This window comes from Marmota monax, unplaced genomic scaffold, assembly GCF_021218885.2.
Source record: "Marmota monax isolate L192 unplaced genomic scaffold, Marmota_monax_Labrador192_F-V1.1 WCK01_AAM20220418_F8-fsc00122, whole genome shotgun sequence".
NCBI lineage: Eukaryota > Metazoa > Chordata > Mammalia > Rodentia > Sciuridae > Marmota > Marmota monax.
In genome coordinates this window covers 5,481,420-5,503,630 of record NW_026695223.1, presented here as the reverse complement: position 1 = coordinate 5,503,630, position 22,211 = coordinate 5,481,420, and the positions used below count along the sequence as shown (strand labels likewise).

The following is a 22,211-nucleotide window of genomic DNA, read 5'->3' as shown; positions in this document are numbered from 1 at the left end:
TCTAATGTGTCACAAAGCTTACTTTAAAGATCATATAACTCTCTCTCAGTGCTCCACTTACTTAGATTTCCTGGACAACCATTTGCTCAAGATTATGTTATTAATCACTGTGAAATCCAGTCCTCAAATTCAAGATCCCTATCTTCTTGAAAGACTAGGGCTTTGTTTCCATAATGCTTTCACAAAAACAGGACTACAATTTGCCTGATTTCTGAACACATTGTTAGACTCATAGCGATTTAATACAGATGTCAGAGCCACACTGCTTTTCTCCTCTGCTTTATCTACTGCCTACCACTTTAGGGCGCCCCAAAAGGATGTGATTATATTTAATGGTTATTATCTATTTATATTATCAAGATAATAAAGTCAAGATTACCAGTTCAAACTTCACAACAGACTTGATAATTTCGCATGGAGCATACTTACAATAAACAAACGGTCAGTGCAAATCTGCCTTTCTAAAGGAATCTTACAGTGTAAAAGTGCAAGAACAGTTTGGTTCAGAAATACCATCTTTATAACTGATAAAGAACATGAAGTACTCATCTCCACATGTGACCTAGCAGAGTCCCACAACCCAACTGGGAAACTTCCCAGTGAACTGAAAAGTTGAACCTTGATTTAGGTCTTCCTCCCAATTATTGGAAGTTTTTTAAGCCATCAAACTCAAAAAACAAAAGGACATCAAACGTGATTTTTTTATCCCCAAGCTCGCTCACTCACAAATGCTAACATTCCACATTGACAACCTACTGGACTTTGCTTCCACTTTCGGCAAAGAGGGTATGACTCAAACTACTGGTCTGTCCCAGTGGGATAAATCCAATGGGAATCTTACTGAAGGTAGCCTGGGAGGAAAAAAAAGAAGAGAAAAGTTATATTGTTAAAGTTAGAAAATGAGTCTTAACAAAGAGACACAAGTATGTCTACCAGGACAAAGTTATTAAGCCCTCCATCTGCCTCCCCACTGTCCCTCCCATAACCCTAGAGCAGTAATCGAATACCACTAAGAGAATAGTTTCTAGAATAATTTAGAATTTAGAGAAACATTTGGGTTCTCATTAATGACCACTGTTTGGAAGAAACATAATTAAGATAATGAGGGTCTTGTAGATATTGGATCAATGTACTAGTGTGACAGAGACTGCATTGTTATCACACCACTTGAAAAAGCTGCAGATAAAATTCAAGAAAAATACCTATCATTGAACAGTGAGCAGGTGAAAGGACACTATAAATTACCTCAAGTACAAATAAAACAAAGAGAATAAGCAAGTTTAAGTAGCAGAAGGTAATAGAATAGTGGTCAATTTAATTAAATGCCACAAATACAGTACACACTATAAGGTTCATGAAAACTATTTTGAGCACAGTTTACTCTTACCACAGTTTTTCTCTTACTGAGAAGGTTGTTTTTAATTATGAATTATTTTAAATTATTATAGAAAAGTACATGGATATTAAAAACAACCATGAGTCTACAACCCAGATTTTAATAATGTTAACAATTGCCATTTTGCTTCAGCTGTTTTAAGTAATAAAATGGCACTGATAACTTGAAATTCCTTCTCCTCCTATTCTTGTCTCTCCCTTCCCAGAGAAAACCATTATCCTTCAAACAGAAGACAGGCCAGTGGGATTCCTTTCTACCCATGTTATCACTCTTGCTACATATCTAGACACCCATTAATGATATGCAGTATTGCTTTATGAATTTTAAAACTTTGTAGAAATGCATCACATTCTTCAGCAACCTCTCTTTTAAAATTCAATATTTGAGATTTAAACATATAGATACTATAGATCTAATTCTTTCTTTTAACTGCTGGCTGGTTTTCACTAGGTGACCATACCATGATTTATTTATGAAGGAATTCCTTAAGGAAAAGATACCATAGCAAAATTTTATATTCTAAACAATGATTGTTAAAAGCTATTGGATACCCTGGGTTACCAATTAGAAAGTCCACCATGGGTTGATGAGCACCCTATGAAAAGGCAGTGGTACTCTCCTTACTAAAATCCATTCTAATCACAACTTGTGCTTGCTTTAAAATATAAAACGGAGAAAAAAAAAAGTAAAAGAAAAAAGAGGGAAAAAAACAAACAGAAAAGTAAAAGCTAAAATATAATTACTCTCTCTTTTTGTTTTGTATTGAGGACTGAATCCAGAGGAGCTTTACCACCGAGTTATATCCCCAATACTTTTTATTTTTTATTTTAAGACAGGGTCCCACTAAGTTGCCAAGGCTGGGCTCAAACTTCTGATCCTCCTGCCTCAGCCTCCTGAGTTGCTGGGATTACAGGCATGCACCACCAAATCCAGCCAATTACTCTTTCTTAAAAGCTCACCTCATCTGTTCTTCGCAGAACTCCAGTAACAACCTACAAATATATATATAAAAATATCATATCATGAATATGTTTTTCCTTTATCCTAACAAAATTGGGCTCAATTTTCACGGACCACAAATTTACTTGTTTTCTTCCTAGAAATTATGTTAAATGATAAAATGGATCTTAAAACATACAGTATTCCAAAATATTATGAGCTAAATTAGATATTATTACTATTAACCTATGATCAATAAAGACTAAGATAAAATAATTACAAAAACTCCACATTAGTAAAATCATGTTTTAAGTTCTACAAAACATAATCTTATAATGTCTACATGCTTTTTTATATAACTGTGATGCACACATCAATTATATAAGAGACTAGTTTGCTACTACAAAGTATATATAAAGGAAAAAACAACTTGCTACACTCAAGAGAAACCTGCACACAATAAATATTTCTTACTGAGGAATATGAAGACAAGGGAGATACTATTCTTATAAAGTTATGAAAAATACCAGAAGAAAAAGTAATTTCTCATTATTCTACAATAATGAATAACCAATATTAATCACTTTTTAAAATTTTGGAATACTTCTCAAAAAAATTTTTTAATCAATACCTATTTTAATATGACCATGATTATACCAAATATACAATTTGTTGTCTTTCCTTAAAAACATTTTGTCAAGTCAAGGCTAACACAAATCTCCTCCCTTGATCTTCTCCCACCCCACAGAGTTTCAGGATTAAATGGGGCTGTCAAGTGGTCTACTTCACTCTTTGTAGGCAATGCTATCAGTATTCTTCACACTTCATTAAAAAGCCATAAAAACAATTACAAGATCATTAGCACAGCCTTTTAAAAAGCTCACTAAGGCTTACATAAGTGCCAAGTCAAACATAGGACAGACAGCCTGTCTGCTGCTAGCTTCTCATCACTGTACACTGATGACACCACCCAACAGAGATGACAGGTGATAAGAAATGAGGCCTGGGTGTAGAAGGAACACCAGAACAATGGGTGACATCCCCTGGACAGAGTTCTGAGGGGTTTCCAGTGTGCACCAGCAGCACTGGTGTGCTACAGGGAAAGAAGAGCACCTGCAGGACGACATACCATCCTTACTGGACCAAAGTAAGTTTCAAGGATGTGTCACTTTTTTAAATTAATAAACTTTCTTTTTAAAAAACAGTATTAGGTTCAAAGAAAAATTGATAGGAAAGGACATTGATTTCCCATAGACCCCAAACTCCACAAATGTATACCCCATTACCAACATCCCCCAACAGTGTGGTACACTTCTTAAAATTGGTGAACCTATATCAATCATCATTATGGCCCAAACTCCACAGTTGATATTAGGGTCCACTGTGTGTTGCACATTCTCTGGGATTCAAAAAATATATAAAGACATGCATCCATCATTATATAAGAGTACTACTGTTGTCCTAAAAATCCTCTCTGCTCTGCCTAGGCATCCCTCTCTTCTACCAACTTCTTAAAAACATTTTGTCAACTCAAGGCTGATCTTACAGTCTCCATAGTTTTGTTTCTCCCAGATGTCAAGTAGTTAGAATCAGAGAGTGTGCAGCCTTTTCATGTTGGCTTCTTTCACTTAGTAATAAGCATTTAAGCTTCCTGCAAGTCTTTCCATGGCCTGATAGTTCATTTCTATTAGTGCTTAATAATATTTCATTATCTGTCTATACCATTCTTTATTTATCCATTCACCTAGTAAAGGATACCTTATACCTTCCAAGTTTGGCTACTGTGAATAAAGCTGCTATAAACATTTATGTGCAGGTTTTTGTGTGGACACTGAGTTTTCAATGCCTTTGGAAAATACTAAGAAACCTGACCATATGGGGAAAATATATTCAGTTTTGTGAGAAACTATCCAACTGTTCCAAAGTGGCTGTACCATTTTCTATTTTGTTTATTGTGAATTTTGGTTGTCCCAATAGGTACAAAGTGGCTAAACCATTTCACATTCCCACCATCAATGAATGAAAGTTCCTCTTATTCCATACCTTTAGCAGCATTGGATATTGTGAGTGTTTTAGATTTCAGTCATTCTAACAGGTATGTAGTGGTATCTTATTGAAGCTATGTAACAGTAAAGCAAAGGCAGGTTTGCACGTGTAGTTCAGTGGGAGTGTTTGCCTAACACATGCTAGGCCCTGAGTTCCATGCCCAGCAATGTAGAAAACAAAAAATAAAAAAACACATGCATACATCTGAACATGTAGCCTCTCTTCCTAAAAATGCAGAATTAAGAAATAACATTAAATATGACAGTGATGATGTGAGAATGGGCAATTACCCATTTTCTTAAAAGGAATCTTTAAGTTTATTTGGTAAGGAATATTTCTCATAATAGAAACTATGATTCTATTACAAACAGGGCTACTTTCTAAGGGTTTTCAAACCCACCACCATTTTTCCTCATTTTTTATTCAGTTTTATCAAACTTCAGTTTGATGATATATAAGCCTTTCTATGTGATGGATAGAGGACTTACCAAAAAAGAAAAAAAGAAATAAAAGTGTGAGAAAAATTTAGAAATATACTAGTTTGACAGCAACAATCCCAAAGAATAAAGTTTAACTATAACACTATACTCCATTATTCTCAAATCTAATTTCCATTTTTCTCATCTTCAAATGGCCTCAAAGAGAAAGAGTCATACCTCTTGCAGTGTCCCATCTCCTCCAGCAACAATGATCACATCTGTGCTCTCCATCAATTCCAGGAGTTTCTTGGCTTGTCCCTCATAATCTGTCTGAAATACAAAAGAAGACTTTGGTAAAGTTATCATCCTAGGTCAAGGTTAAAAATGTGAGATACTGGGGCTGGATTGTGGCTCAGTTGTAGCACATGTAAGGCACTGGGTTCGATCCTCAGTACCACATAAAAATAAATAAATAAAATAAAGATATTGTGTCCAACTACAACAAATAAAAAGAAAAATAATAAAATGTGGGGTACTTTCTTTAAAGTTTACACTGACTCTTTTCTTAAGTCTTACATAATTGATAGACATGAAAAAACAAACAGCTTATCAAAGCAATTACATATTGTTTTATAGTTTTATACTTTTAGAGTAAGAAGGAACTTCAGAAATTATCTAGTCAGCTCTTTACTTCAAAAACAAAATTCAAACCCAATGATTTGCCCTAGTCATACAGTTAGCTAGTTAAAGGACTCATTTACAGTCCTGTGCAGATTCCATTACATCATTTACCCACTGCTTTTCATCTGAAGGCAGGGAAGTCAAGTGTATATGCAAATAGGGAGACGCAGAGGTAATGAAAAGAGCACAAATTTCAGAGCCCAAGAGACTTATTAAATCCCAACTCTGCTACTTTCTAGCTGAGTGGCCATCAACTCTCCAGGTCTTAATTTCCTTATCAATGAAATTATGTATTGAGGAGGGGTAATAATAGCTTCCTTGTTCTACTTTTATAAAGCATAATGTAAGACAACTAGACAGGCAAATGTTCATAATTGGTACTGTACTAAATAATACAAGGTGATTGTTTGGTTGTGATTGTGCATAAAGAAATACAGGTATTATCGCTTCTCGGCCTTTTGGCTAAGATCAAGTGAAGAAATACAGGTATGTTTCAAAGTTGTCATAAAAGAATACTTAAGCCTTACCATCTGCTGACAACATTTCATCTCAGATACATGCATGGACTTAAATGAAACATTTCAGTCACCAATAATATGTGTGTCTCTAAACCCCACAATAAACTTTAAAACACATAATGCAAGTGACACTGAAGAAGAAAATACTTCTTCCAATTGAAAGTACTCTAGGTACATGAATACACAAATATCTAGATTTCAGATGGGCTAACGCACCTATGGTAGAATAAAAATGTGTTCTTTGTCCTCGGTTCCTGGCAGAGCTCCTGGAATTTACCAAGTGACAGAGGTCTTTTGTTGTTCATAGCAAGCCCTCTCAACCACACTTGAGTGTGTGCTTTAGTGGTGACTCTCCAAAAGCCCTGGATAGCTTCAAGATGGGGGTTGGCATCAGAAAGACCAGCAAAGGACTTAGGGAGCTGGAACTTGTAGCCTTATCCCCTGGCCACCAAGCAAGGCAGGAGACTTTAGACTGAGTTCACATACAAGTGGTCAGTTATTTAATCAGTCATGCTTACTAATGGGACACCATAAAAACCCTCATGTTTTCAAGAGTCTGGGAGTTTCTAGTTAGTGAACACATCCAGTTGCTGTGAGGGCGCCACATCCAGAGGGCATGGAAACTCTGTGCCAACCCCACTGCCTCCATACCTTGCCATATGCATCTTTCCATTTGGCTATTCCTGAGTTGTATCCTTTATCATAATCAGTAAACAAAATAAAAGTGTTTTCCCAAGTTTCAGTTATTCTAGCAAATTATCAAACCTGAGGAAGGGTTGTGGAACCTCCATTCACAGCTCGATGGTCAGAAGCACAGTGACCTCCTACTTCTGATATTTCAACTGGTCCTGCACTGAGGGTGGTCTTGGTAGGACTGAGCCTTTCACCTATGGAGTCTATGCTCATGGTGGAAGCTGGTGTCAGAATTGAACTGAACTGTTGGACAGTGTGAGAAAATACCCAGCAAGGAGTCACAGGTTACTAAGTCCTAATATGACATTAATTCAGAGGAAAAAGGAGGTCCCTAAAATGACATCGTTTAATTTTTCTACTTTTATTCTAAAAAGGAAATGATTTGCTTCAGAGTTACATTTACAAATATTTGGTTGCTTAAAAAGGAATATGCCCAGTCAATCTTGATTTAAAGGGCTTGTGAACACCCAGAAATGGGTGTGTGTTAGGAATCAGCATGGGTTCACTAAGATCCTCATTTCCTTCTTTGACAAATTTTTAGCTCAAGAGGTTGGGATATTATACAACCACATTGTACCTGGTCTTCAGCAAGGCCCCTGACAAGTTATTCCATGATCCCGCTGTGGACAAGGTGGAGAAATGTGGAAACAAGATGCTAGAATACAATGCAACAGATTAGCAACCAATGGAATGTTTGTGCCCCCAAAGCAAAAGGCTCAGCAGAATGTCAATTATCAGAAGATTAAGGACATTTCATCAGGGCTTTTCCTTTAACCTCCTCCTAAACCCTTTGTCAACAATTAGGACAAAAAGTAATTGACTGGATATGTAAATGGTAAAAAGCTGACAATCTTGCTTTCCCTTACTTCTCCAACCTCTCTCCCTTTGCTCATCGCACTTACTATTCCCCCAACATGCCTCAGAGCCTTTCTATATGTGATATCTTTGGCCCATGTTCTCTTTTCTCAAGCAATCATGTGACTCCTTCGAAGATCATTTTATCAGACCAGTCTTCCCTGGCCATCTCATTTTAACGAGCCCCCTCATTAAAGTTTCCTCTTCATCTTTCTTCTTAGCACTCAGCACTATCTGGCAAAGCAGTTGTTTTTTTGTACATTTATTTTTTGTCTGTGTTTCTTCCTTTCAAACTTTGAAAGAAAGCTCTTTCAGGACAGATGGTTTCTTTTGTTTAGAATATATACTCAATACCGAGAACTGGTCTTAGCTTATGGTAGGCACTCAATAAATACTTCCAAATACAATATATATGAATAGGTATATTTGAATACTTTCAAGAACAATTAATATACATGAATAGGTTCATCAATGAAAGAATTCAAAAAGATCTTGACAGATTTAGCAGACCATAATTAAGAAGATTACATTAATAAGAATAATGCATTTGAGGTGCTGATCTTGGGAAGAAAATATGAAATGTCCTAAAAGAGGAAGAACAAAAAAGTAGCCTAATGACAAAAAAGTAGCCTAATGACACAAAAAACAAAACAAATAAACAAAAAAAACCCTAGTTACTGACCTTACGTCTCTCACAAAAACTAACTCCAAGTGGATCACTGAACTAAGGGTAAAATGCAAAAACAATAAAACTTCCAGAAGATCATGTAGGAAAAAGTCTAAGAGATCTTGGGCTTGATAATGAAATTTTAGCTACATTACCAAAAGCAAGATCCATAAAAGAAGAAATTAACAAAGCTGGGGTTATAGCTCAGTGGTACAGCACTTGCCTAGCATACAGGAGGCCCTGGTTTCCATCCCCAGCACTGCAAAACAAAAAACTAGTTAGTAAACTGGATTTCATTAAAATGAAAAACATCAGCTCTGAAAAAGACACTATCAAGCCAGGTATGGTGGTGCATTGCTTGTAATCCCAGCAACTCCAGAGGCTGAGGCAGGAAGATCGCCAATTAGAGGATAGCCTGAGCAACACAGAGAAACCCTGTCTCAAATAAAAAATAAAAAGGACTGGGAATGTGACTCAGCAGCAGGGTACCCCTGAGTTCAATTCCCAATAGCACTAAACAAAACAAAAAACAACAAAAAGACACTATTAAGAAAATGGAAAAACAAGACACAACAGAGAGAAAATATTCACAAAATACATTTCTTATTCAAGGACTTATTTTTAAAAAATACAAAGAACTCTCAAAACTCAACAACCCAATTAAAAGAGCAAAGATCTGAATAGAGGCCTCATCAAGATCTGCAGATGGACAGTAAGCATATGGGAATATGCTCAACATTAACCGTCATCAGGCAGGGAACTACAAATTAAAACAAGAAGATACCACTATATCTCTATTAAAATGTCTAAAATACAAAATAGAAAACAGCAAATGCTGAGTACAATGTAGAACAACAGAATGCAAAATGTTACAGGTGCTTCGGAAGACCGTTTGACAGTTTGTTATAAAACTAAACAGACTTACATATTATCCAGCCATAGCATTCCTAGGTATTTACTCAAATGACTTAAAAACTTATGTCCACACAAAAAAGTACACATTTGTAGCAATTTTATTCATAACTGCCAAAATAGGAAGCAATCTAAGTATACTTCAGTGAGTAAATGGATAAATGGCAGTATATCCAGATGACAGAATAATATTTAGCTACAACAAATAGCTTTTATAAATAAAAGAAATGAGCCTTATAAAGTTACAAATAGACAATGGAGGAAGGTAAAATGCTACATGAGAGAAGTCAACAGTTAGCATAGTGCTACATGAAAGACTCTAACCTGAAGAGGCTACCACATTGTATGATTCCAACTATATGACATCCCTAAAGGTAAAAGTACAGCAACAGTCAAAAGTATAGCAAAAATGGACAAAACTATGTAGAGAAACAGACAAGTTAAACCAGAAAAAATCCAGGAAATATAGAGATTTGAATCACATAATTAACATTGATCTTACATAAAGAACATAAACAGGACCTGGTACCTAATAATTGATATGAATCATTTTTAGGCATATTCAGAACATTTATGAAAGAAGACCACATTCTGGTCTATAATACAAATTCCAATAAAATATGAAATTATATTGATTACCTTTTTTACCAATGAAATTAAATCAAAAATCTAACAAAATGATAACGAGAAAAACTTCAGATCTGGAAATTAAAACATGTTTGAATAGCTCAAATTAAGCAAAAATCATGGTGAAATTAGAAAATATTTAGAAATGAATGATAATGAAAGTACTATATGTCAAAGTTAAAAGTTCACTATAACATTATTCACAATAGCCATGATAGGAAGCAAACTAAGTGTCCATCAATGGATAAATGAATAAAGAAAATTTCCTTAACTAAAAAAAACATTTCAACATAAAATAATGGATCATTAAAGTCAAAAATTCTTTGTGTATTTTTACCTACGGCACAATGGCTCACCTACAGAAATTATTTGCTTTCTCTGTTTTAGAATTTCTCCATCTGTAAAATTATCCTCTTATTTATTGTCAGACATGATGATCTTCAGGAATAAAGTCTTCAATGTCAAGGATTTAAGAAAAAAAATTTAAGTAAGTTATAGAATACTGAAGCAGTAGAATAGAATTTATAGCTTTAAATATATAAAATACGAAATAAAGATGAGAATGAATAAATAAGCATCAAGTTATAATGCCAAAATGACAAGAAAAAAATAGAATGAAGGAAATAATAACAGACTAGAAATGAATAAAATATAATCTCCCACGAAAATAAGAACAAGCCAAAAGATGGCAGGACTAATTATAGTGGAAAACCTCTCATAAGACTCCTGAGGGGAAAAAAATAAAAAGGGAAAAACTAAACAATAAGAAGAATGAAACAGGCATTTCAGATGCTATATAAATTTAAACTTAAAAAGAAGATATTATGTAAAACTTGATCCCATCTAATTTGAAAACTTAGATGAAATGAACAAATTCCTTGAGTACTTCTAGAACCATTAAAGAAATTTAATACAAAGAAAATCTCCCTTCAAAGATCTCCAACTGGAAGCTCAGATGGTTCTACTCATGAGTTCAATCAATCATTCAAAGAACAGATAATATCAATCTTACATGTAACTACTCTATGTCTCTTACCTAGAATCTAACACATTGCAGGTACTCCCCGTTCTCGCATCCCAAAAACAAACAACTAGAAGATGTCTCAGAAAAGTTGGAAAAGAGTTAACCTGTATATAATCAGACTAAATCACCTTTTAACCTCTGTGATTTAGTCAAAGTGTGCAATACTAGCAACAGGTTAACCAACCAACTTGGAAACACCTTATGGAATGTAGGCACCCATATATGTAAAATTCAACAAGTAGGGACTTGCGGCATCTTCTGAAACAGCACAATTTCTTTTTTTTTCCATTTTCTTCTCACCTAAATCTGAAAATGCTACAGATTTACCATTAATTCCTCACTATAGATAATTCCTTACCAGAAAGAAAAACATTTATATATTTGTAGCACCACCAAGAAATTAAATTACTAAAACTGGAGGGTTTCCTATTTTGAGGAAAGAATTCTGTCAGCTACTACAACTTGCATCCTTCAAGAGATAATTCCATCTCCTGTCTCAGATGAAAGGAACCAAGGTCTCTATGCCTCCACTTAATCCTGTTGTGAAAATGAAAAGCTGACAATGTCACAAAAAACAAAACTGCTTTTATTAATTATCAGAACAAAATACAACACTGATTTCCTTGCTCTTGTCTTAAGTGACAAGTGATTTCTGCTAAGAAGACAACAGCAGAGGATACATTAAAGGGGTGGTGGCTTCGACAAAAATCAACACTCCCGAGCATTCTCACCTTAACGACAGTCACATCCATGCCAGATAAATGTAAAATCGGGGCAGCATTTTTTTCAAACAGAGTCCTGGCTTTGCTGTAGACAAAGGGGGGGAAAATACAATATTTTAACATAATACTCAAAAGGAAGGATTCCAAACCCAACCATCTTCTCTGGAGTAGAATAAGAAAGACAAAGGAACATGTTTCTTTATTTGTTCAGGTATGGGAAGTTTATTGATGAGTAGGAATTTCTACAGAGAGCAAAACAGTGTGTCCCTTGTCTAATGCAGTCAGCTCTTATCCATTTTGGATGCCCATAGTGCACATGTGTGTTCCTCTTGAGGAAGATGAGACAGTAGACATGGCTCTACTCTGGACAACAGTGCCAATTCACTCAATATGCATTCACTGAACGCCTACTGAGTGATGGACACAGGTGGAGGAGCTGGGGACACAACATCACAGAGAGCCAAAGACTATTTATCCTCATGGACCTTAGTTGTACTCCCTGGTATATTCTTTTATTCTAGTGGAAGAAAGGGAGGGTATCCACTGCAATATCATTCATCCCAAGGGAACAGACTTAACAGAATATTGCTTAATTCTAACTTAATAAACACAAGCATTTGGAAAGAAATACATCATTTTTGACAATTTCTAATATTAGGAGTATCTCCATATCTTGAGTTTTAAACTTGTAGTGAAATCCCTGGAGAAAAATCAGAGATCTTTTCCATTCTGCCGAGAAAGGGAAATATTCAAAATTAATGTAATTATGGGAGAACTGGTCAGAAGCTGACCCCAAGCCCCAGGCACAGTCATGCCCTCCTCTGCACTTCCTCTTCACTTTCACACCCCATTAGATACTTTCACAGTGATGAGGACTAGAGATTTCCATGATCGCCCTCAGGACTACCCTGAAAGTTCTGCAAAAACAGATGCCAAACCTCCTTAATCCTTGAATCTAGCTTCTAAGACTATGCATGACATGTTTCAAAGCTGCTCACTAAGTACAGGATGAATTAACTTAAAATGAGTGAATAAACCTGCCCCAAATATAGGCATGTAAATTCTGAGGAAAAGAATATGACATAATGGTGATGTCTCAAAATGAAAGTCATTGGGGCTGGAGATGTGGCTAAAGTGGTAGCACGCTCGCCTGGCATGCGTGCGGCCCAGGTTCAATCCTCAGCACCACATACAAACAAAGATGTTGTGTCTGCCAAAAACTAAAAATAAATAAATAAATATTTTTTAAAAATTCTCTCTCTCTCTCTTTAAAAAAAATGAAAGTCATTGTTACATTTCTTTAATACTTTATGTACTTTGTGTAACAATTGAAGTACTCTGTATACTTTAAAGCTATGACGCATGTCATTCTGATAGTGAACTCTTGTCCCATTTTTAGTCAGGACTCAAAACTGTCTAGGAATCAAGGGATGCAGAAATTGCAAAAGCCGCCCCCCCCCCCCAAACCCCCACAATGGCAATCTCAAAGACAAATCTTTGTTAAACCATACCAATTATCCGACCAGTCTTTTACCCAAATATTTCCAATTACCGCCTAACAAAACAAATAATGCTTTTAAAAACTCAATGTCAAACATCAAATTTTTATATCTATATTTATGCAACTTCTTTCTAAAAAATATTATTATTATTATTATTATTATTATTATTATTATTATTATTTACCAACAATGCATTCTTTGACTTTTATACTAGAAAGAAACTCAAAGGCCACTAATGTTAATCATGTATAGTTATGCAGAGACCAAATTCAATATCCTGTAAATTAAAAAGATATAATCACCAAATGGCATACAGAACACACAACATTTCTTATAAATTAAAATAGAACTGAGAAACCTGAACAAATTTTCACAAGAACCATCAAGGCCTACCTGAGCATACAATAAATAAAATATAATCTACCTTGTCTACTGCTCTGCAAGGTTATCAGAATGAACACAAAAGGCTAAGAGGCCATTTCTCCTTTCCAGTTCAGCATTTCTGGGGGCTTAACCCAGCAATAAAGGGTTGAGTCAATGATAACTGCAAACAGTTCTCTTTCCAGAATTGCTATCATTGCTGGAGTAATAAGAATGGAGCAGTTGAAAGTAGAAATTTATTTCCTAAAAGCAAAACTCTGGAGAAGTCTCAATCTGCCATATCAATCTCAATAAATCCATAACCTCCTCTGAGTTAAAGAAAAAAGACTTGAACCTTTAATGTTTATTCACATATTTTTGTGATGTCCTGGGTTCAGTAAAGCCCTAATATAAAGGTGAAGATATCTCCTTATAATGTTCTATATAAAAGATTGAAAAAGAAGTGTTACCAGTAAGAAATACATTATTTATTATATAATTAAGGGCAAGATAGCACCAGGGCTAAATAAAAACTTTATGTACTTACAGCAATCTCCAGGCTCAGGCACATGCACAAAATAATTACTCTTTAATGTATTATTTATTAACTCTAAATACACAGTTATCTTATTTCTTAAAGCTCTTCTGAAGTTTTAAACCAGTACTACATAATGAAACAGCTACATGATAAATTATAAATTATGTGTCACAGCAGAGCCACAATGATAAAGATGGTGCAATTAAATAGTGAAAGCTTATAAAAAAAATATTCCTGAGTTTCAGAGTAACTGCATCCTAGAAGCATGGAGGGATTCACCTTGTCAGAAGAGGCAATGCCTTCAGGAAGGAAAGATTCCACTTGAGTGACAGAATCTTAGCCCTGCCTTTAGATAGAGGTTATACTTTCAAATGAGAACCATCTTTAAAAATGCAAATACATTTACATGTTAAAATGTAAGCTGAACCTAAAACTGCCATCTAGGAGGTCCTGGGTCCAATACTCAGCACCACAAAAAAAATAAAAATAAAGCTTCTCTGAAAAAAAAATTATTAATATAAAAAACGTTAAGCTATAGAGTGATTCCTTAGCATGCTCAAGGGCCTACCTTTAATCCTTAGCATCAAAAAATGTACCTCTTAGAAATACAAACTCGAAGAAACTGATTATAGTTCAAGCAAACTGCCATAAACTTCTTCATCAGAAATTAGCAAGTAGTAACCTAAAAGGTCTCTAAAGGAATAGAGCACAGAAGAGTTACACCGAAGTTGGCAGAAAAAGTGCAGAGCTCTTGGGAAGGGTGGGAGAGCAGAGTGGCAAGTATTCTGCACCCAACAACAGCCTCTATGCTGTTCTACTGGAGCTTACTATGAAACAGAAATAGCATTTAACACTTCACAGGCATTGTCTCATTTAATACTCAAGACACCTAATCAATATGGAATGTACTATCACTATTTTGATATCACCATGTGACATCACTATTTTGATGAGTAAACATCTGAGGCTTTAAGAAGAGTAACTTCAAAGTATCCCAGAGCTAGTGAGCAGCAAAACAGTATATAGACAGGTCCCTCAACTCTGAAACCCATAATTTCTCCCCTGCAGCCACCACTGACCTTGGGTATGGTGGTTATAGTGCATTAGGACTTATTTACTTCTTGGTGTTATTTAATAACTGGCATTAAACAACAGTGATCGAGGCATATGACTGCTGGGTTTATGGGGGCAAGCAGGTGGCTCCAATAAAGCCTGGCAAATATAATGTTAAGCCCATTAGACAATGTGTAGGTGAATACCCTACACTGCTGATTAAGAAGGAAGGCATGACTCGTCCTCATCTCTGTGAAGTCAGGCTCACTACTCCCCAGAAATACCCAGAGGAACTAATTGCAGAGCCCATGCCAAATGTTGCTCTAGACAACAGTAGCCTTCCCCTTAGGGTACAACCCCAGCTATACTTTTTATATTATTCTTAATGTCATTTCACTTAGGTCTTACGAGATCCAGTTTAAAACATGTTTATTAATTGCCCAATCCTCAGAAAAGCCAAAAAGAATAGTTCATTTCCCCCTCAATCCTCTCATTCTATTTTTAAAAATAAATTTTTAATTATTTCCCCCAAAGCTCTCAAGATTTTTATATTCACCCTTTCAAATGAATGAGAGCAGCATCCAGTTAACATCATAAAACAAGGTTCTGTTTTGTTTTTTCTGCCCATGGTATTTTTGTCACCAACAGACTAGGTTCCTATACACTTCCTCCCCACCGCACGCACCCCTTCTCCATTTCAGAGTGGCACAATCAATGAACCATTATGGACACATCATTAGCTACCAAAGCCCCAACTATTACTCTTCATACCTTAATTCCTACAAGTCCCTAAATGACAGTTACAGACTGCTCTGTGACATTAAAAGCACATAATGGGTCACATCTGTCTCTAGGTCCCTACCCCATGGGCTATTATCTTAGCTGGGAATAGCAAGTATGCACCAAGACCTAGCTCAAGGTCCATTCCTTTTGGAAAGAATGTTCTGCCTTAGCAAACACACGGTGCTCTTGGCCATCTCTGAACATCTTGTCTACAGAGATGGTCTAATGATTTATGCCACACAGCAGAGCATTGTCCCCAAGGGGACCACTTCCAAGCAGATTAGACTTCCTTGTGAGTGTTAATTCTGGAATGATTACTAAACTTCAATTATACAAGTTTGCTAAGCATCAATTAGCTTTACAGTTATTTCACATTAACTGTTAATGCTATACTGCAAATGTATCTTTTTGCTACTAGGGTACTAAACCTAGCTCTTCTAGTCCTACACAGAATAACTAGCTGGCTAAAATTCCGTGATTTCTTTTCCCCCCTTTAGAAACATTGAACATATAATAAATCACAAACTGAACTACCCTTTGCAAGCTGCAGGGTTGAGAAAGACAGTTGCCTTCTTCACTTGTGCATTGGGAGGAATTAATTGATTGCCAAACTCCTGAAAAGGAAAAAAGAAAAATTTTCAGTAAATGTCCTTTTATTCAGCTAGTGATCACATATATTTTTTCATTCCAAAAGAATTTACTTCTAACAGGCATGTGATATACTCTGGAGAAAACAAATATTTATTCACAATCTCATATTGACAAAACCCATAAAGAACAACAATAAAAAAGAAAACAAACAAACAAAAAACCCTGCAACATTAATGACAAAAAAAATCCTGCTTCACCTACTAGAGGTAGCTTTTCTCCATAAAATATGCCTAAATTTATTATAAACATAACAAGTAAGGCCACAGGCTGTCAAGACAGAAGTTCAACCCATGTGTCCTTAGTTGTCAGAATACCATCTTTTTCTTTTTCAGTTTGGTACTAAAACTTATTCATGAGAAATCTTTGGGTTGCCAGTTAATCTTCATAGCTTCATACATATTGAAATTAAACCTAATAGTCTATGTGCCTTCTCTTCTTTGCAACCCTGTATAATAACTTAAATAGCAGCAACTGGCATGGGACAAGAAATGTAACTCGTAATTTACTAAGCACCAAGCATTTGCCACCCTCACATATATTATTCTTAGTTTTGAGAAACCAAGGAGATTTAATGTAATTTCAGTTTTATAGACTAGAAAGCCAAGATTACAACAGATTAAGTTACTCAAAGTCACAGAGTTACTGAATTACAAGTCTAGAATTCACATTTATCTAGCTCTAAAACCCCAAGTTCTGCTTTATGAACAATAAGGATATAGTAGAATTAAGAGGTAAAAAACTAGAGGTGAGGATTTTAAAATGGGAACTAAGTGAGAGCTACTGCTACAATGTCTGGACTGGAGAAGACAGTTGACAAAATGAGAATTGGAAAGCACAAAAAGAAAACAAATTAGTTCTTGGGTGGTGGGGAACAAATCTGGGTTAAGTCTAGTGTAGAAGTACAAAGTAAAGACTAGAGAAGAAAGTTATACAAAGATCTTTTATTAAGTAACTCACTCTAAATTTACCCTACTGACAGTCCACTAGAAGTCCTCACCAGTATTTCTTACTAAAAACAAAAAAAACAAACAAACAAGATTCCTTCTTTTTTCTTAAACACTTTCTTTATAAAAAAAAAAAAAAGTTTCTGCTATATTATCATTTCTATTGCTTTCACTCTTACTTAGACCTTAATATTTTACTGCCAAATCTCTAAATACTGTAATACCTTCTTTTTCTACCCATACTCATCTAAAGTGTGATCAAAAATAATTTTATTAACCCAGTTCTCTGGCCTGCCCACTTCCAAATCTACAGTCCTACATTAGTCCTTCTTGTCCTGGTTTCCTCTCTGGAATGCTTATTCACTTGCAACTTAAGTCTCAGATTCACAGTGTATTAAGGAGTTTATGTGAGATAACATTGAGTTGAGTTTATGTGAGATTTTTTTTTAAATCATTCTTTCAAGAATTTAATCTGAAAAAAGGACATGGAAGAAGTAATTATAGAAGACTATAAGGATGAATCTACTTCCATTCTGTCAGGTGGCAGGAGCTAACCATGTGCTGGAGAAGGGCACAATTAGAATGATAAAGAGAGGTCAGTATGTGAGAGGGAGGAAATAACTAAAGGAACACTGTCCCTGAAATATTGAGGAGCTGGAATTCAGAACAGAGGTGGAGGCATTTACCTTAAATAAGGGAGGATGTCTGAGGTAGGACTCACCTTGAATTTGATATTAAAATTTACTTGATAATTACCTTGATTATACATTGCATACATGTATCAAAGTATCATACTGTGACCCATAAATATATACAAATACTGTGTCAACTAAAAATTATGTAAAAAATTTAAAGTTTATTTGAACGAAAAACTTGTAATCATGAGATATTTTAAAATCAAATTCTTCAAACAGATTTAGAACAGATAACAATCAGTGAAGTCAGGAATTTATTAATAGTATCTGTTGTGATTGTCATTGTCATCCATGAAAACATTTCAGAAACAAACATGAGGTTTGCCACCTACTTCCACTAAATGCTCCATTCTTTTGCCATTTTTTATTTTGATGAGCTATTTTTTGTTTGGGGGGGGCATTTCTGGCTTCATAAGTTTAAATGACATATAACGAAGAAGGAACTAGTCACAGAAACTCATCTGCGAAGTATAATACACTAACGGGATGGGGGGTGGGGGGGGGACAAAATGTGCTCTTAAATTTAAAAGGATTTACAATTCTACTATACTTAACCACAACCAGATAAATAAAGTTTAAGGAAAATCCCATGGAATTCTGATAAGAGTGCTCATAGTATGAATCAGCTATGTTAAAGAAATGGGCTTTAAAATATGAATCAACAATTTTAAGATTTGACTTTCAGAGGCAACACCTGTTCTAAACTGATACTCTTGGGGGTTATTTGGATCAGAGATGATTCAGAGTTTAGCCAGATTTTCAAGGACAACTGCAGACATGAACAAATTTCCAGAGCTTCAGCCAGTCCAGTTATGTGTTCTTGGGAGTGATCCAGAAAAACAAGCCTAACGGGGTGGGCGTTAGAACTGTTCTTCACCAGATGGTTCACTTCCTCCCTTCTACTCCAAGTTGGCTCTCAGCCCGATTCATCCCCTGATAGTGGGAAAAAATAGCCAGACTGCACTGACGCAAAACCCTGTGCACATCCCTGGAGTAGCATGGGTTTCCTGCACCATGGAGATAAGGGGAGTTTTAATTTTATCACAGAAAAACAGCATTACCTGAGCTTCTTGACAGGCTGCTCTTCTTAGCAGGTTATCACTATCAAAGCAAACAAAAGAGAACTAACATTAGTATTAACTTTCATAGGAGATTAAGAGCCACACAAAATTTGTGGGGTTTATTTTTCAAATAAACGCCTCTCTTCCCTATAAATATCCAAGTAAAAGTTTCTAAAAGAGCTGATCCTGATAAGTTATAGGCACATTTGAAAAATACATCTCTATATGAAATTCTGCATTAAGTGCTTCTACTGTGTAGGAAGAATAATACCCTCTCCCCACAAAATGTCCATATCCTAATGCCCCAAACTTGAGGGTGTGCTACTTTACATGGCAAAGAGACTTTATACATGTGATTGAATTCAGGACTTTGAGACAGTAAGGCTGTTCTGGATTGTCGGAAAGAGCCTTAAAGCACAGCAGCTTTCCCAACTGTGATCAGAGGCAGATGTGATTCCAAAAGGATAGTGGATTGCAGGCTTTGATGACGGAAGAAGCCCAGAATCCCAGGAATGTGGCAGCTTCTAGAGCTGGAAAGACAGGGGAAGGGATTTCCCCTAAGGCCCCCAAAAGGATAGCAATTTTTGCTGACACCTGATTTCAGCCAGTAAGATCCATGTTGACTTCTAATCCAGAAGACATAAGATAATAAATTTATGTCAAACCACTAAGTTTGTGGTAATTTATTAGGTAACAATAAAATATATACACATATCCTGATTTTTTTTTATCTAGTAGAAATTAATCAGGTCATTTGTCAGAAATAAGTTTGATGTTTAGTTGCTTCTGCTACTATTTTACCTAAATTTCCTATTTTTTATATTACTGTCAGACTCTCAGTTATATCATAAATAGAAAATTTTGTCAAGAGGCAAAATTCTGGCTTTCAAAAGAGCATTCTGTCAGAATATAATCATCTATTTAACATAAAGGTCTCTAAAATGTGTCATAAGAGCACTCTGAATGTTTCTGATTGCCTACAGGGCCCCAGAATCTTCCCCACATGAGAGTGTGTGTTCATGCACATTGCTGACATTGATCACCTGGTTAACAACAGTTAAGGAAATTAATTTGTAGAATTTAAAAGGTAAATAGGGTTGTTTAATTTATATTCACTTTCTAGATTCTTTTTATAACAGTAAGGACTTTGAATTTTGCATTTTCAAAGTAACTTCAAATTTGATTTTAATATTTAAGGTTGAAGGAAAAGAAATGAATATAAACAACCTGTGGGTTTTTGCCATAGTTCTAGTCAAAGGCTGCTTAATGACTTTTCTTCCACAGCTAGGCTGTAGAATAACCCCTCAAAGTCCCTAAGCAGTCAGCTTCAATAGGAAAACACTATCCAAAGGGAACTATCAACAGTGCCAATCTGAAACCTGAGAGTGATATTCCATAGAACCTCAAAAGATAAAAAGCTCAGGGAAACCATTCCCTAGTGAAGTCTGGCCCACAGCTGGCCCTGGCAACCAGGCCCAGGCCCCAGCTTCTTGTAGGACTGCCCCACCGCTGCCCAGGAGGCATGAGAGCTTTGTCATCTTCTCCTTGCCCACTCAGGACTCCCAAACACACTTTGCTCTATTCCCTGCATCCCTCCCCATCACATGCTCTCAGTGAATCATTTCAACATCAACAAAAAAAAACAAAAAACACTCTATAAGATGAGGTAAATTCAGGTACAAATTAGTAAAACATTTAAAAATAATTAACATGCTCATAAGCTTTTATAATTTACTTGGTACTTCACATTTAGAATCTTATATACAATGTGAGATAAAATATTGAACCCACCATAACCTCTGGGTCATAATGTAATATCAGGTTTCCCACAGTAACCTGGGCATGGTTACTAGATCTCCCCTGGATGTGCTAATCCCACACCAGCTCCCACACCATCCTGGGAATGCAGCTTCCAGCCACTCACCCCTATGCTCCCCAACCACTTCCTTTTAATTTTTTTTTTCTGGCAGGCTGATTTGCTTGTGCCTCCAATCTCCTATGAAATTTGCCTGTGGATCCTTCTGCACAAGTCTTCTAGGCCTTTAAAAATTGCAAACCTGTCTCTCCATCCACATCTATTTCCTCTACTTCTTCCTTACAGGTCCCTTCCCCACTATGGGGATGGATGTCTGAAGGCCACAGACTTCTCTGGTTCACAAGGAGAGAATACTATCCTCGCTGCATTTCAGCCACAGATTCCTGTGTACTTACCTAGCTCCAAAGAAAACCACCAAATGTATACAAGAATAATGGTGTAGCACTTTGGAACATTTCCCCCTGCTAAATTCTTTATTGCTAAAAGGAAATTTTTGATGGCTAACTTATAATTAAATATATGAAAGTCCTCAGGTCTCTTGAGCTTATTAATACTGCCTGATTTATCAGAATGGTCCTCAAAAATCAGAAGATTTTATGATAGTTAATTCCCTGAATTCATTGTCCCAAATAGAATACTCTGTCAATGTCCCCTTGAGAAAGCCAGAACATGCACCAATAGATACTACAAAAGAAAATCCCATTATAATCATACTTAACTTCAATATCTGAACAGTATTATGAATCTTGATATTTTCTGAATGAGTCTGTTTTTAAAAATCAAACACATTCTTAAAGAAAAAAAGATTTCTTCCATTGAAATGTGGTAGTCGTTAAGTATCTGAGAGGGATAGGTTCTACCCTCCATAGATATCAAAATTCAATACTTTCAATATTTAATATACAAGGTAAATGTTATGTAAATAGTTGTTTAACTGTATTATTTAGGGAACAATAACAAGAAGAATCTATACATGTTCAGTACAGATGTAATTTTTTTCCCTAATAGGGCTAACTATACTCTGATGATCTACAGCAAGCTCTGAAAACTATTTCAAAAAAATTAATTCCCAAATTGATTCAGTAATGGCAGCACTGTTAGAATAGAAAATAACTTAAAATTCATAAAGCAATACCATTTGCCAGTGTTTTAGTTAGCTTTTTGTCGCTGTGACTAAAATACCCAAGAACAACAACTTAGAGGAGGAAAAGTTTATTTGGAGATCACAGTTTCAGAGGTGTCAGTCAAGAGATGGCCAACGTCATTTTTCTAGGCCCAAGCTGAGGCAGCACATCACAGGGGAAGGGCT

At 35.7% G+C, this 22,211-nt stretch overlaps 1 protein-coding gene across 6 annotated transcripts in view; it reads right to left on the bottom strand.

Annotated features, from left to right (window-relative positions):
- The window catches only part of Agk (acylglycerol kinase), a 75,176-nt gene that overhangs the window by 34,122 nt on the left and 18,843 nt on the right, over positions 1-22,211 (bottom strand). For all 6 annotated transcript variants that reach the window (XM_046434190.2, XM_046434189.2, XM_046434188.2 and 3 more), the window contains 6 exons: positions 19,087-19,126; positions 16,270-16,349; positions 11,509-11,584; positions 5,038-5,130; positions 2,356-2,388; positions 757-851 (listed from right to left, as the gene is read on the bottom strand). In XM_046434190.2, coding sequence (XP_046290146.1) covers positions 757-851; positions 2,356-2,388; positions 5,038-5,130; positions 11,509-11,584; positions 16,270-16,349; positions 19,087-19,126 — 417 coding nt within the window. The remainder of the gene's footprint in view (positions 1-756; positions 852-2,355; positions 2,389-5,037; positions 5,131-11,508; positions 11,585-16,269; positions 16,350-19,086; positions 19,127-22,211) is intronic.